Source organism: Lethenteron reissneri, chromosome 42, assembly GCF_015708825.2.
Source record: "Lethenteron reissneri isolate LAM-NWPU_2019-01 chromosome 42, ASM1570882v1, whole genome shotgun sequence".
Classification (NCBI taxonomy): Eukaryota; Metazoa; Chordata; class Hyperoartia; order Petromyzontiformes; family Petromyzontidae; genus Lethenteron; species Lethenteron reissneri.
The window spans coordinates 12,828,878-12,844,322 of NC_083820.1; the positions used below are offsets into that span (position 1 = coordinate 12,828,878).

At 47.0% G+C, this 15,445-nt stretch overlaps 1 protein-coding gene across 2 annotated transcripts in view; it reads left to right on the plus strand.

The window, feature by feature from the left end:
- The window catches only part of L3MBTL3 (L3MBTL histone methyl-lysine binding protein 3), a 41,806-nt gene that overhangs the window by 10,111 nt on the left and 16,250 nt on the right, over positions 1-15,445 (plus strand). For both annotated transcript variants that reach the window (XM_061569214.1, XM_061569215.1), the window contains exons 4-13: positions 3,045-3,132; positions 3,548-3,728; positions 6,015-6,132; positions 10,048-10,129; positions 10,985-11,076; positions 11,723-11,827; positions 12,366-12,501; positions 13,406-13,497; positions 13,989-14,140; positions 14,385-14,461. In XM_061569214.1, the coding sequence (XP_061425198.1) occupies positions 3,045-3,132; positions 3,548-3,728; positions 6,015-6,132; positions 10,048-10,129; positions 10,985-11,076; positions 11,723-11,827; positions 12,366-12,501; positions 13,406-13,497; positions 13,989-14,140; positions 14,385-14,461 (1,123 nt within the window). The remainder of the gene's footprint in view (positions 1-3,044; positions 3,133-3,547; positions 3,729-6,014; positions 6,133-10,047; positions 10,130-10,984; positions 11,077-11,722; positions 11,828-12,365; positions 12,502-13,405; positions 13,498-13,988; positions 14,141-14,384; positions 14,462-15,445) is intronic.

Sequence of the window (15,445 nt, forward strand, 5' to 3'; positions counted from 1 at the left end):
TGTCGCCTCTTCCTATCTTATTTCCTGATGCTTGGCTCTTGATTTTCAATTCCTTTTTAATCCTTTTCCTCTTATTTCTCATGCTTTCTTTCCTCCCTTTTTCTGTTCATTTTAATTTTTGCATTCAAAGGCTATACACCCCTTCCCATGGTGGGCCACAGGTAAAAAGTTGGGAGTGATTTTTTTAATTTAATCTGAAGACTTTATTTTTTTATCTCACATTTAATAAGTTGTATAGTCATAGTTTTAAACATTTGGAGTCTCAAGGACATAACATTGTTTCCCTCATTGTTTATCTTTAATTTCATTAATGTAGTTTTAAAGTGTTTGTACTTATTTTCAAATTGTAAAGCAGTCTGGTAGATCGAGTCCTCAATTTATATGCAGCATTTGTTCAGATTTTCACCTCTTTCTGTAATTACAGTGCTCTTCTAATGTTCCTTAGTGTGGTGGCCTTCACCTTGTGTCCATCGTCTACCCTCTATAACTGGAGGATGTATGCACAGTAATCGTGCTGGTTCAGAGAGTCTGTTTCTCTATCAAGCGTTCTGCGCCTGCATCGCTGTGAACGTAGCAGCGTTCCCTGGTGCGACACGGCTCTGCCAACGTAGTCCCAGAACCGCGTGCAATTGCGCGCGCGTGCCTTTGTACTCGCCAGACATGCTGGGGCACCGCGCTCCGCTTGCCGAGTAAATGACACGTGACCCATTGTGCCTGATGTGTGCCCGGCGGTTGTCGCGACCCACGTGCCATTTATCTCCCATTGCCCAGCATTTTTGTGAAATTGACAGTTTGTAGCCACCACTTGCGCCAGCCGGTTGTCCCAACTCGACGCTGTCACCCTTTGCCCTAAATGTGGCGTTCAAGCTGGCTGACATGTCCATAGCTGTGCTAAAATAAATGGCAGCGTATTTTGGTCATCCCTTTGTACAACTTGGAAACACCTTGCATTGCTGAAGGGACAAAACAGGCTGCCGGATTTATTTATTGATGTTTTTCACTGTCTTGTGCGTGTCAGTTATGTTATTGGTCTACAAAAATGTCAGTGCAACACAAAGTCGAGTTGTGTGCAATATTGGTACATTGCAGAATTAAGGTGGTATTTTATTATATACAGGAGACCTATATTCTTGGTTCTTTCGGTAAAGTCACGTAGAAGGGAAATAATAAAATAATACAAATATATATTTTTTTGTTGTTTTCTATTTTTATTATTTTATTACTTCCCTTCTATGTAACTTTACCGAAAGAACCAAGAATATGAATCCCTGCAGTCACGAAAGCTTTAAATCAAAATACAGGAGACCGTTGAATATCATGGGGGTTACGTTCTTGGAAAGTTCCGCGAAAGTCAAAACCGCAAATATTCAATACTTAGCCTTACATAAGTAAGACACATTATACATTGAAATAACTACTATACTGTATGCCAAAAAAACTGAATATTTTAAATAAAAATGTAAAAACCTAATACAAAAAACATTCCTAGACAATAAATAGTATTCTAAGTACTGTTCTTCCCGGTGATGATGATGATCCAAAGCGGATGTGTTGTGTGGTTTTCCGCGAGTGGAGGAGCGGTATTGCTTCGGTTAGTGTGCTGCACTACGAACCCAGCGACCCGAGTTCGATTCCCACTCATGCCCAACAACAATGACCATTATCTAAATCGGTCCTGGGTCATGCCCTAGGTACCTGGTGTGTTGTTTAAACATTGCCACTGGGGAGACAAAGGCGGCCGGTCTGTTGATAAGTTATGAGTTTTTTTTCTAAGTAGAGTTTCTTTTAGCATTGCAAAGTATCATTTGTTTTTCTGACACTTGAGCACTGCGCTCCCTGCTTGCATAATCCTCACTTACAATATTGATGCTGCAAGAACACCCTGATTCACCATCCTTGGCCTTTAAGTCCTCAAACAAACCTGGTGCCTTTGCCTGGATCACCAGTAAACTGAGAGGAATATGGGGCTGATGTTGATCAATCCACACTGATAACATGCGCTCCATATATCCTGCTGCAAAGCAGCATAACGATTCTAATTTGTATTCTTTGGGTCTTTCGGTAAAACCACGTAGATAGAAATATAATAATAAAAGAATATAAAATATTTTTCCCTGCCTCAGCAGCTCTCCCGCTATATTTTTTCACCTGATGGCGATTGCTTGTGTTGAAACGTCGTGATATTTTTTAATTTTTCTATCTAAGTGGCTTTACCGAAAGACCCAAAGAATATGAATTCCTGCAGTCACGAAAGCTTAGTCAAGATTCTAATTTGGTTTACAAAGTGATCACCTTCCTTCACATCACGGCACTTGAAACAGTAGGATCAGTGATAAATTACCTCTCCATATGAAAACAAAAACAGTCCACAAACTGAGGTGAGGGTGCTCCGCCGCTCACTCTATCATTCCGCTCACCTGTGCAGCCCAAGAAAGCGTGAGAACTCTCGCACTACGTTCTGGCTGCTTAGAGATACACCGGGCCGGTAGGGGGCATTGCCTAGCAACGTACGTGCTGCGCAGCCGCCTCGCTCTCCGCCGTGGAAAGTAGTTACCCACGGCAGCGACGTTGTAGCGACACCACACGACGTTAGATGCATATGTGGGTAGTGATTCATCCGCGACTTTGTAGCTAAATAATGTTAAACCGGCCGACGTTATAAGCGAAGAGTCACTGTATAAGGGACACTTTTTCACTCTTGCAAGATTTCATATTCCTATTATTTCCAAATGTAAAATTTGAGCCACATTTTTCAATGCAGTCTTAAAATAAGTTACAATCCTGTTTTGTTCCAATGCTATCTGTTTTAAATAAGCGCCACTGGCCAAACCTCACCTGGTATTATTCTGTATTCAAATATCAGGCAGCATTTGTGAACGGTAATGACAATGGGAGATTATTTCCAGTTGATGCACAGCAGGCACTTTGCGTTGCCCTTGCGATTGTGTTGAAAAATGCATAATTTGAAAGTTTAAATTATCATTCTGTGTTATTATTCTTCAATTGTGTGCTCGCGCATGTGCTCGTGTCGTCATGTGATTCAGTTCCGTATTAACGAGTTTGGCACGCTGGAGATCGTCTCTCCCGAGGAGTCTGCGGCCATGGAGGGCTCGTGGAACGCAGGCCAAGGCGGTGAGCACTGCAAGCACTCATCTGTTACCGGGGTCTCATTGTCGCCCGATTTCCACACGTAGTTACGTGCGTGGGTGCGTCGTTGTGGGAGGATAATTTTTCTACTAGGTATAAATTTCTGGGTTTATTGACGTTAAATTGAGCCAGGTGGCGCAGGAGTTAGAATACTCGTCTCCCAACTGAGGGTCAACAGTATGATTTATTTACGGTCAATAAAATGAGGACCACTTTGCGAGAAGTTACCGGTGGTTGCTCTATGGATTCACTCGCCTTGCTATAGGAATGTGGAAGTTCCACCACTATCTGAGGGCTGTGAGTGGGAGATTAGCAGTGCAGTTGTGTTCGTTTGACCAGGAAGTCACTTTCACTTTCGTGTCTCACTGGGTTTTACCGTGGCTCCCTGTGCCGGTGCCAGGTCCTCCAGGCGAGGGCGTCGGTCGACCGAAGGAGGAGCCGCCGGGCGGCGCGGACGAGCTGCCAAGTATGGAGGGTATCTGCTGCTGCGAGCAGTGTGGGCACTACGGTACTGCTGAAGAGTTCTTCCAGGAAGGACGCTTCTGTAGCGACAAGTGCGCACGCATCTTCACTACAGAGAAGTACGCGCCCTCGGACCCCCCGCCCTTCTACCTAACCCCGTCACCCGCCTCTTCGGTGTAATAGTTAGCACACTGGACTTTCAAACCAAAATTCGTCAGTTTAATTTGAGCTTCACAGTATTATAGCAAGTAAAATTAAGTTTTAAACAACAAAAAGTATGCACCCGTGGAAATAGAGACCACACTGAACAAAAACAATTATTCGCGACAGGTGTAACGATTCCTCAGCATCATCAAACATGATCTTGTGCTGAATGAAGGCCTTGCCTTTCCATCGCTATCTCTCGCTGTGTTGGGACTTGGTAATGCATCTTGCACCTACCTACAAGTTCATTGCTCCATCGACGGACATCCTCCCGCACGCATTCCACGTCTTAGCTGCCACCGCGTCCTTATTTGTTTCCATGGGTCATCCCTGCTAGAGGCTTAAGAAGGTATTTCATCCAGTAGTGGATTGATTAGGGCCGATGATGAGTTGAATTGACTTGAAGCTGATTTGAAGTTTGGATGAGTGTGGTTGCTGTCGTTCACCAGTAGTGGATCTTTGTTCGTTTGGCAGCTCTAAGAATTCATGCTCTGACTTAATTCTGCAAGTTTTGGTTGCTGCTGTCACTCCACAATCCGATACATTTTCACCACTGGGGGTTACAATTCATGAATTATTGAATGTTTTGGTGCATGTGGAATCTATGGTGTTATCAATCTATAGAATCTATAATTGTATAAACATAAATAAATTAAAAATAATCGATGTTATGCGCAATTTGTTGCATGTTTTATGAGCATAAGAATCAATTTTAATCAATTATTAAATCCTTATAATTTATCCACAAGCATGTAACTTTGGACACGATGACATGCTGATTTTTTTTTTTTTTAATATAAACATCAATCTATGAACACAAAAGCAATTGATACTTGGGCAGATAACCATCTTCTCGCTGAGGGTGTCACAGACACTACATTACACCCTTTCCCTGTTGCATCTTCGTACAGGGAGTCGGGATGACTGGCTAGGTTGTAGTGGGCCGACCCTATGATCTAATATTCGATCCATGATCGTCCACTTTACAAAATATTGTTATGATTTGTTGTGATTATATTTGCTAATGTTATATTTTTTAATATTTAAAAATTTATGACAGTATGTATTATATTTTGCGACAATTAATATCATAAATCAATAACTACTATCCATCTATATGTTTGTCATCGCTGTAGTAAACAAATTATGTTAGTGATGCTTCAAATCAAAATCTCAAAATCTTTATTTAGATGGGAGGAATCTAATGAGCTTATGAAGCTCTTTTTCACCGATGTCCAGTAGAGGCGCGTCAGCAATTTGACACTGGTGCTCGAGGACAAATAACACAAATCTCAACACGTTCGTCAATAAGTCTGTGGTGTAAAAAACATATGTTAATATGCAAAGTTTTTGCCATTGAGCCTTCTTCATAGCACGATAGTATTTCATTTGATTATTTAGATAGGTATTGTATTTGCAGTATGTGCGATTTGGCCACAGTGAGTAGTCTGATTTACACGTGAGGGCGTCAGGTGCGGTGATGGAGCTGTGCCGATGTGCGGTGCCCTCGCGCACCTCCCCTTTTAATCTTCCTGTGCCCCTAATCCTCTTAACTGGCACATGGAGTGGCTCTCAGAGCGGCCCTGTTGCTCAAACCCACGAGGAATGCCAACCGCGAACAAGGGAAACCCCACGTCTTGCGCGGTGGTGATGTTTGTGGTATGGTGCCAACGGGCGATGGCTCACTCATGCTTTAGAGTTGTGTCAGATTGCCTAAGGCAGCATAGATTTGTCTGTCTACAACAGCGATGGGAAATCATTTCCTGACCGAGGGCTGAATATTTCAAATACCTTGGTCTACAAATTAACATGATAACCTTTGCATTATCCAATTCTAATGCAAAAAGTACATGTTGACCTAATATAAAGAGGCCGTTGCAGTTTACAGAAGTGAGTACGTGCAGCGCTAACATTTTAAACATTGTTGCTAAGTCAAAATATTCCCCTCTAGTACCGATTAGTGTGGCAAGGATGCTTGCAGTAATAGATAAATATCGTTTTCGGACCGTTTGCCAGTGGTGGTCCTCGTGTGACCTTATGCGGGGCCGTAGGTTTCCCACCCCTGGTCTAGAATATAAGAGCTCGTTGAGTGTTTGCATTGCGTCTTTAACGTCGCACGTGAGAGAGGGAATGTGATAATATTTCTGGGTGTATTTTGGTCTTGAGAGCAGGGTGTTATGTGCCTTATTTAACATGTGTAGGCCAGGGCAGGTAAGCAGCGTCGACACCAGAGCCTCGGACGCCAAGAAACGCGGGCGGAAGCTGAGCCTGAACACGCGAGCCGACCCCGAGCAGATGTCAAATGGCGACGATCGCCTGGTAAAAATCACACCCGTCTCCATGCCGGGCAACACTTGTACAGGACCCTATTTCTATAGCTCCCACAGTTATCTGCATCTGTCAATGTTTGCTGCTTCCTGTATGTCTGTTTGTCTCAGTGTCTGTCTCTCCATGTCTTTGTGTCATTGTTCGTTCGTTTCTCAATCCGCTTGTCCTTGTTAGGGTTGCGGCGGCAGCATGTTAGTAGACTAGCTCTTCCTGGTGAGTTCCCAGGCCAGCTGAGAGACATAGTCTCGCCAGCGTGTCCTGGGCCGGCCCCGGGGTCTTCGTCCAGTGGGACGTGCCCGGTAGAGTTCCAGGGGGGGCATCCTTACAAGGTGCCCGAACAACCCTCAACTTGCTCCTCTTGATCCAAAGGAGCAGCGGCTCGACTCTGAGCCTCTCCTGGATTACCAAGCGCCTCACCCGATCACGGAAAGTGAGCCCAGAAACCCTGCGGAGAAACCTCATTTCGGCCCCTTGTATCCGCGATCTCATCCTTTCAGTCATTACCAAAAGCTCATGACCATAGGATAGGGTGGGAATGTAGATCGACCTGTAAACCGAGAGCTTTGGTCGAGAGCTCAGCTCCCGCTTCACGACCAAGGAACGGTACAGTGCCCGCAACACTGCAGATGCCACATCGATCCGCCGGCTGATCTCCCGCTCCCACTTACCATCGCTCGCGAAAGAGACTCTGAGGTATTTAAACTTCTCCACTAAGGGCAGCTGTTCCCCCCTCACCTGGAGAAAACATGACCTCAAGATTTGGAGGTGCTGATCCTCATCCCAGCTGCTTCACACTCGGCATCAGAAGGTTCAAGTACACGCTGGAGATCACTGACTGACGAGGCAAAGAGGACAACGTCATCTGCAAAAGCAGCGACGCCACCTCCATGCTCTCCATACCTGGGGCTGCGCCTTGATAGCCTGTCCATGAAAATCACAAACAGGATTAGAGACAAGACTCGCCCTTAGCGGAGTCCAACACCCACAGTGAACGACTTTGATTTAACACCAAGAATATGGACACAGCTCTCACTCTGCGAATAGAGGAACTGGATATCGCACAAAAGCGGCACCGGTACAGCATACTCCCACAGCACCTCCCACAAGACATTGCGGGGAACACGGTTATATGCCTTCTTCAAGTCTACAAAGCAGAGGTAGACTGGAGATGCATACTTTCATGACCCCTCATATATCTGTGAGAGGGAAAAGAGCTGGTCCATTGTTCTAACATCATGATGAAATCCGCAATATTCCTCCTGAATCTGAGGCTCGACTACGGGGCGGAGCCTCCTCTCGAGCACTCCGACATAGGCTTTACCTGGGACGCTGAGGAGTGCGATCCCTCTGTAGTTGGAGCACACCCTCTGGTCCTCTTTTTTAATAATGGGAACCACGACCCCGGTTTGCCAGTCCAGAGGTACTGTACCCACCTTCCATGCAAAATTGAAGAGGCTTATTAACCACGACACTCCTATACTGTCCTGCGCTTTCAACAACTCTGGGCAAATCTCGTCCACCCCAGCAACTTTGCCGCTATGAAGTTCCCTTGACCACCACAGTAACTTCAGCAATCGTGATGGATCTGACCTCCCCAACTGTTTCCAGGGCTGCCTCCTGAAAGAAGGGCATGTCCACAGGGTTGAGGAGCTCCTCAAAGTGTCCCTTCCACCTCTCGACTATCTCCCTAGTTGAGGTCAATGTTTCGCCACCCTTACTGAAAACAGCCTGAGCCACGTTCCGTCAACCCCTCCTAAGGCATTGTATGGTTTGCTGGAACATCTTTGAGGCTGCTCGGTAGTTCCTCTCCATGGCCTCTCCAAACGCCTCTCACGCCCCCGGGGCTTTCGCTTCAGCGACTGCTGCAGCTGCCGCCCTCTTGGCAAACCGGTACCTCTCAATCGAGTCGGGAGACGTTTTTCCGAGTAGAGCTCGGAAAGCCTCCTTCTTCAACTTGACAGCTTCCCTCACCGCTGGTGTCCACCAGCGGGTCCTCGGTTTGCCACCATGACAGACACTGACTGCCTTCAGGCCATGGCTTTTCACAGCTGCATCCACAATCGTGATCGTGAACATCATCCACTTGGATTCAATGTCCACGACCACCCCTGAAGTGCAGGATAAGTTTTTCCAGAGGTGGAAGTTGAAATCTTTTATGCACTGGGTCTTCCGCCAGACGTTCACAGAAAACCCGCACTATTCGTTGGGGCCTTCCACGTCATCTGGTCGGTGCCCCATGCATCGCATCCAACTTACCACCAGGTGGTGATCAGTTGACAGCTCTGCCTCTCTCTTCACCCGAGTGTCGAGAACATACGGCCTTAGGTCCGATGATACAACTGTAATAATGGTCGTGGAAGCGACTTCTGGAATCCGGTCTTTATTTGTCTTTCGTTCACAACACTTCTGTCTTACCCCTTCACGCTGCTAGCAGACAGCGTGAGAGGGAGAGAGAGAGACACGCGCGGCCACGTGGCAGCCTGGACCCCGCTCCAGCGTGGCCTCACCTTCCGTTCGTTCCAGATCTGACCACGTGTTGTCCGTCTCCACCCCTTTTAATACCCGGGTCACGTGGTACCTTTCCACCTATCCTGGTTAACCTCCATGGAATCTTCTAGACTCCATCGTACGATCCCAGGACCGCGCCCCTGACTCGTCCCCCCATTAGCTGTGGCTAAAGCCAGCAGAACCAATCCTCTACTTACAAATGTCACCTTCCCGTTACGTCAGGGCCACGCCCCTAGACTTCCCCCCATTGGCTATGGGCCAGGACCGGTAGAGCCAATCATCGTAACGAGGTGTGATCCATCAACCACCCGGATATATCCTCACATTACACAACTATGAAGTCAATCATTGACCTTCGGCCCAAGGTGCTCTGGCACCAAGTACACTTATAAAGCATCCTTGTGTTTGAACATGGTGTTTGTTATTAACTTGCACAGAATTCCAATAACATCTCACGATTTGGGATCAGATCGGGGGGGGGGGCATTCCTCCCAATCATGCCTCTCCAGGTATCTCCATCGTTTCCCACGTGAGCATTGAAGTCGCCCAGTCAGACTACGGAGGCGGAACTCTGTCAAGCACTGCGCCCACTGTCTCCAAGAAGGCCGAATACTCTAAACTGCTGTTTGGTGCATAAGCACAGACAACAGTCAGAGCTTCCCCTCCTGAGACGCGAAGTCTCATTGAGGCGACCCTCTCATCCACTGGGACAATCTCCAGCTGAACAGCACTCAGTCGGGGGCTTGTGAGTATCCCCACACCCGCCTGGGGCCTCTTACCAGTGGTTACTCCGCAATAGGAGAGAGACCACCCGCGATCGAGAAGTTTTATTCCAGTGACAATGCTGTGCGTGGAGGTGAGACCATCTATATCTAGTCTGTACCTTTTCACCTCCTCCACCAGCTCTGGCTGCTCCCCCCCCCCCCAGTGACATGGCATTCCACATCCCACTAGCGAGTGTCCATCGCCAAGGTCTAATCCGTCTGAGGCTATCCCTCTCCCTGCCATACTGGCATCGCACCCCCACCCCTCCCTCTTCATCCTGTGGATGGTGGGCCCACAGGGTGGTCTTTGTGTCTGTTTCTGTCAAGGCCTCTTGCCATGTGTATATTTTTTTGTTTCTCTGTCTCTTCATGGTTGGCTCATTCTGTGCCTTTTCAGTATGTTTGTGTCTTTAGACAGCTCTCACTAGCAATCTGTAGTGACGTACTGAAAACATATATGTGTCACGACATATATATATAGGACTTTCCCACACCTCCGATTAACACTGTTGGCTACGTACAGTGCAATATATATACTGTACATAGGAACACACAAATGTAAGCACAATCTTCTATTTAAAAGCAGAAAGCTCTGGGTAGACAACATCTCTCAGCTTGGTTGTGTTTGCTGCAGGAGAAGCGGGGAGACCTCAAGATGAAGATCAAAGTCCCCAGCCCTGTGGAGGCACCAATCAAACTGCGCCGTCACTCTGAGGGTAACGACCTAAATCCCGTGCCTCCCTCCAAACCCTGCCCCTCCCCCCCACCATACAGATTTATTTGTGGTACAGTTGTGTGCTCCTACAAATGCCCTTGCATTGTTTAGAGATGTAACTTGTATGGATGACAGAGTTTTAAAATTAAACATGAATATTAAATAGGCCACCATATAAAAAATACTTGTGCCAGAACTGGGCCTTATGGTGGACAGGGCAGCAGATTACCCCTATAATCTTCTTAGGCCCATTTGTGGTCTGGCTGTTGTGAGGTTTGACAGGTGGATTTTGGGTACTTGAAGTTCTGGACGAATTCACTGACCATGCATTTTACATTTTTCTGCCATCACATGATTTATGTAACGTTACATTTTACACGGAAGTGATACAAAATAGGAGCTATTACTTTTAGGGAAAGTATAGTAACATGGGATGAAGTGGTGGCACAGTGGTTCACACACTTTCCTACAAACTCCGTGACATCAGTTTGATTCCTGGCTATAGCTAACACCACTGACAATTTATATCTGTATTGATCTTGGACCCGCATGGCGAAGTATGGTCAGATACCCCCATGACCAATACGTTGTGTCTACAACATTGGGACGTCTCTGTTGCAGCCACTTTCCTTTTAGCCACTTATCCTGTCCAAGTCCGCTTGGTGTTCTTAACACTCAATCGGATGTCAACGACTTGCGCTTGTTCTTTTCGCAATGTTATGCATAACGCTATTGTACAACATTCAATACAGCCTTCACCCAGCAGTGGACGTGTAAGGCAACATCCACGTCTCTGCTGCGCGGGTGGCCTACGGTCATGTGGGCGAGCGACGGCGTTTGCGTGTCCCTGTTGCAGCGGCATCGACCACCAAGAAGCGTGCGTGGACGTGGATGCTGTACCTGGAGGAGGACAAGGGCGTCGCAGCTCCCGTGCGTCTTTTCAGAGAGGTGCGTTCCGGCCACCGATGGAGGGGGGTGTCATTGTTGCCCTGGTCAGTTGTACAAAGCAACACGTAGTGCTTTTTGTATTTAGTTTGTTGTCCTTCCCCTCACCTCTGATGATGGTTGGTTACGCACGGGGCGAAAGAGGTTCAACATACATTCGTATGCACACCAGCTGAAAACAAGGAAAGTTAATCACTGGCGCGTGTGGATTCTGTAACGCTTTGCAACACGCACTTGTTGTCGGAACTATTCAATGAGCGATGATAACATTCCAAGCCGCACAGTGAGATTACGCGACATACAATAGCACACGGCCTAAATGTGTGTCGATAATAAAACTTCTAATTAGTTCTGCTTTTTAGTTATGGCCCCTTGTTTCTCGTTAGTCGATACAGTTTGTACCACTTGTTGGGAAGTCAACAGTGGTTGTCCTGTGGATAAACTCACCCTTGACATACGAATGAGGAATTTCCACCGCTGGCTTTGGGCTCTCAACAAAAGTAAAGCACTTCCCCCCATGGCTGGTTTGAGCAAAAGAGGGCTTTTCACTCAACTCCGGCGCAGTGTTATAACCTGTCTGTGTGTGCGTGTGTCTATGTATGCGACTGCGTGCGTCCGTGTGCATCTGTGTGTGTTTGTCCCGCTCCAGTCTCAGTCGTTCCCCCAGAGCCGGAACGGGTTCAAGGTGGGGATGCGGCTCGAAGGCATCGACCCGAAGCATCCGTCCCTGGTGTGCGTGCTCTCCGTGGCCGAGGTGCGTTGCTGTGTATGCGCATGCGATCGTTCATTGGTACGTGCATCATTGGTTTATCGCGTTAATTGATTTTTGGTTTAATCTACGTCATAATGTGGCCATATGTGTCATAAGACCCTCCACCACCTGACATAGCTAAGCAACTTGCGTTGTTACGTGTGCTTACGTGTGTGCACGTTCATCATGCCAATTAATTATCGCTGTTTTAGCTCGCCGGTAAGTTGAAGAACTATTTTCACAACCAAACTGAGGAATTGAATATGCGAGGTTTAATTTAAAACTGTGTCAAGCATCATCGGAACAAGATCCAGGAAGTTGGAATAAAATCCAGGAAGTCAAATAATGACATGGTCTAACCCAAAACAATATTATGAATTGTAGCATTGGCTGCGACAAACCTACTTGTTCCATAATGCCCTCAGTGGCTCTGACAGAGAGCAGAGCTACATGAGAACATAGCTTTATCTTAACCAGAGCCTCAAGCATTTTCAAAGCACATTTATCTCTCCGAGGCATCGTGTATGTGTGTGTGTGGAAGGTGTGTGGCTACAGAGTAAGACTCCACTTTGACGGATACTCCGAGTGCTATGACTTCTGGGTGAACGCCGACTCGCCCGACATCCACCCCGTGGGCTGGTGCGAGAAGACCAACCACAAACTACAGCCACCCAAAGGTGCTCGCACAAAAAAGACAAAGATCACCTGTGTAGTTTTTTTCTTTTTTTGATAAGAGCCCATTATAAAATTCGAGCGATAGAGGAAAGGGGTACAGTTATTCCACGGACGACAAGCCCGGGCCAGGTGTCCACGTGGTAAGGGGAGGGAAGAGGGGTAACGATTTGGAACGTGGTGTTTTTAGGAGAGAGAAAGGAGAGCGAAGGTGGGGGGGGGGGGAATAATATCCTCTAAACAGAACTGCAAAATAACATACATGCCCTGGGTGAACTTGTCATTATTATGGGACCCTTGGGCAAATCCTTCGCAAGTTTTGTCAACAGACAAAAAAATTTGTTTATAGGTAAGATTGATTAAAATGAAAAAATAAAAATGCTGGCAATTATTCATAAAGCATGTGGCACATACTGCACACTTTTATTAAACTACCAGTGATATGAGCATTCGTTATTTTAACTACTGTTGCGATTTAGAGTTATGTCATGGTGCTTGTACGTATGAATGCTGGAGTGTCTACATGCGTATGTACATACGTGTGTGCGTGCAGTACAACACAATGGAAAGATCTTTGTTTACGCCTCTACTTCAACGAGCTTCTTCTTGCTCTTGCTGCTCGTTCTGCAGAATGATGTCCTCTAGCCGTCCTATGTAGCACCACAGAATTATTCCTGTAAACTGAGGCAAGAGGAAGCCCATGTGCTAAGCACATGTGGAAATGTTCTTGTGGTGATAGTTCTGTTTATTTCTGGCCGCTTGACCTTCTGGGCCTTTGGGCCTGTGATGAACAACTGTGTTTAAAATCCAAAATATTAAACAAATCTGATCAGCTCCCTACCGCATGACAAAGGAAGCCTTGCCTCAGTGGCTGAAGGGGGATTCCATTGCCCCCAACGTGAGCGACAGGTCACAAGGAAGAGGAGTTTGCGTGGCCGGCATACCTGAAGACTGTCAAGGCACAGGCGGCGCCGCGGCAGCTCTTCAAGAATCAGAACACGGTGGGTGCTCCTCTCACCCAGGTGTATAGACTCGCACAGAGACCCTCAGGCTCACAATGTGTCCCGCCGTGTGCCACAGACACATTTGGGTGATTCATGTTGATTTTTGCAATAGGTGAAACGGCTTGGCGTTAGCATGTTAGCCACTTGTTGCAGAGGTTAACGATTCGAATCCAGTGGCCACCCTGAATTATACTGCGGGTGTATTAAATGCAAAAATAAGTGCCATCTGCTTCACAGTGAATGTTAAAAGATCCCGCGCTGGCATCGTTCAAATTAGCAAAGTGAAAAAAAATACCCGCATATTTCTTAATTGGAATTATACGTAGCAATGATCGCCCTTAGTGTGAAATCCTTCCAGCACCTTCCTGAAAAAGAGTCATGAGACTCAGTGAGGCTTTCCTGGGTACACAATCATAAATTACACGATCTGCGGTGTGACTGTTGGGATTCAGCCGTGTTTAATGTGGGGGAGGAACCCTGTGGTGCAGACCGTGACCCCGATGGGGTTCCGCGTGGGCATGAAGCTCGAGGCCGTCGACAAGAAGAATCCGGCGCTCGTGTGCGTCGCCACCATCACCGACGTCGTTGATAGCCGCTTCCTCGTGCACTTCGACACGTGGGATGACTCCTACGACTACTGGTGAGTGCCGTGCCACGCCACTCCTATACAACGTGAAGCGACAACACTCCACTTGAGAGTGTACAGCCACGTGTCTGTGTCCCCGCTTATAACCGTGCCTCTGTCTTTTATTGTGTCTGTGTCCCCGCATTCCATCATATCTTCCTGTCGACTGCATGTGATTATGTCTTTGTGTGGCCATGTCTCCCTGTCTCCACTTGTGGCCATGTCCCCGCGTCTGACCGTGTCCCCTCTTGCGATGCAGGTGCGACTCTAGCAGCCCGTACATCCACCCCGTGGGCTGGTGTCAGGAGCATGGCCGCCCCCTCACCCCCCCACAGAGTCAGTCCCTGCACCACAATACCACATGTCCACCACAATACTTCGCGTCCTTCACTATCACCGCGTGTCCACCAGAAACAGCCCAGGAAAAGTCCTAGGAACAACCTAGGAATCGCTAGATTCCCAGTCTGCCCTCTGTCCCCACACACAGTGGGTGAATACAGTGTGAGGTCACTTTTGGTCACATTTATAAACAACATAAATCTACAATATATTGCATATGAGCAAATTAGTCTCCGAGGGCTTATCTCTTCCGAATCCATCTCAAAGTGTTTTCTTAGTCCTTGGGCATGGGCATGATGGTCCAGATGTTAAATAAAAGTGTATCTGGACAAAGTTTAATGTTGGCATGTGGAGGGTTGGACTTTACACAGGCCAGGTGGCTCAGCGGCAGGACAGGTGGCTCGCAATCAGAAGGTTGCATATTAATTTCCTGATTAGGGGTTGACTCAGCTCATCGTGCCTCCAGGTTCGATACAATTTGTACCACTTCATGGGGCTGTTAATAGTGTTTTTTTATGGAATGTCCACAACTGTCTCAAGGCTGTAAGCATGAGATGTGCAATTGCCTCAATGCTCATTTGAGCTGGAAATCACTTAAGGATTATTTTAGTCAATATATATTCAGTAAAGATGCATATTAATTTTTACATTAGATTGTTACACTTACACTTAGTCGACTGAGTTGTTTCAGTCTGCAAGTGACGTCACACCCTGCGGCTTCATCGGTGACCCCATGTCATCTGGTTCTGGGGTCAGCTTGGCTCTCAGTCGGTAAGGCACTTGGAGGAACGTTATCGTGGCCAGGTTCTGGAACCGATTACGATTATATTCAGCCAGACCAAGTTGCCGTGGAAACACGGGCAGGCCAGCTTGGCCTCGAGCCAGCACGGCTCCAGAATGGTTGTTGGTAGTCATGGAAACACGGCATCATGGCGCATCGTTTGTGAAACAACAAATTCAATGCACGTGTACGCTGCCAGA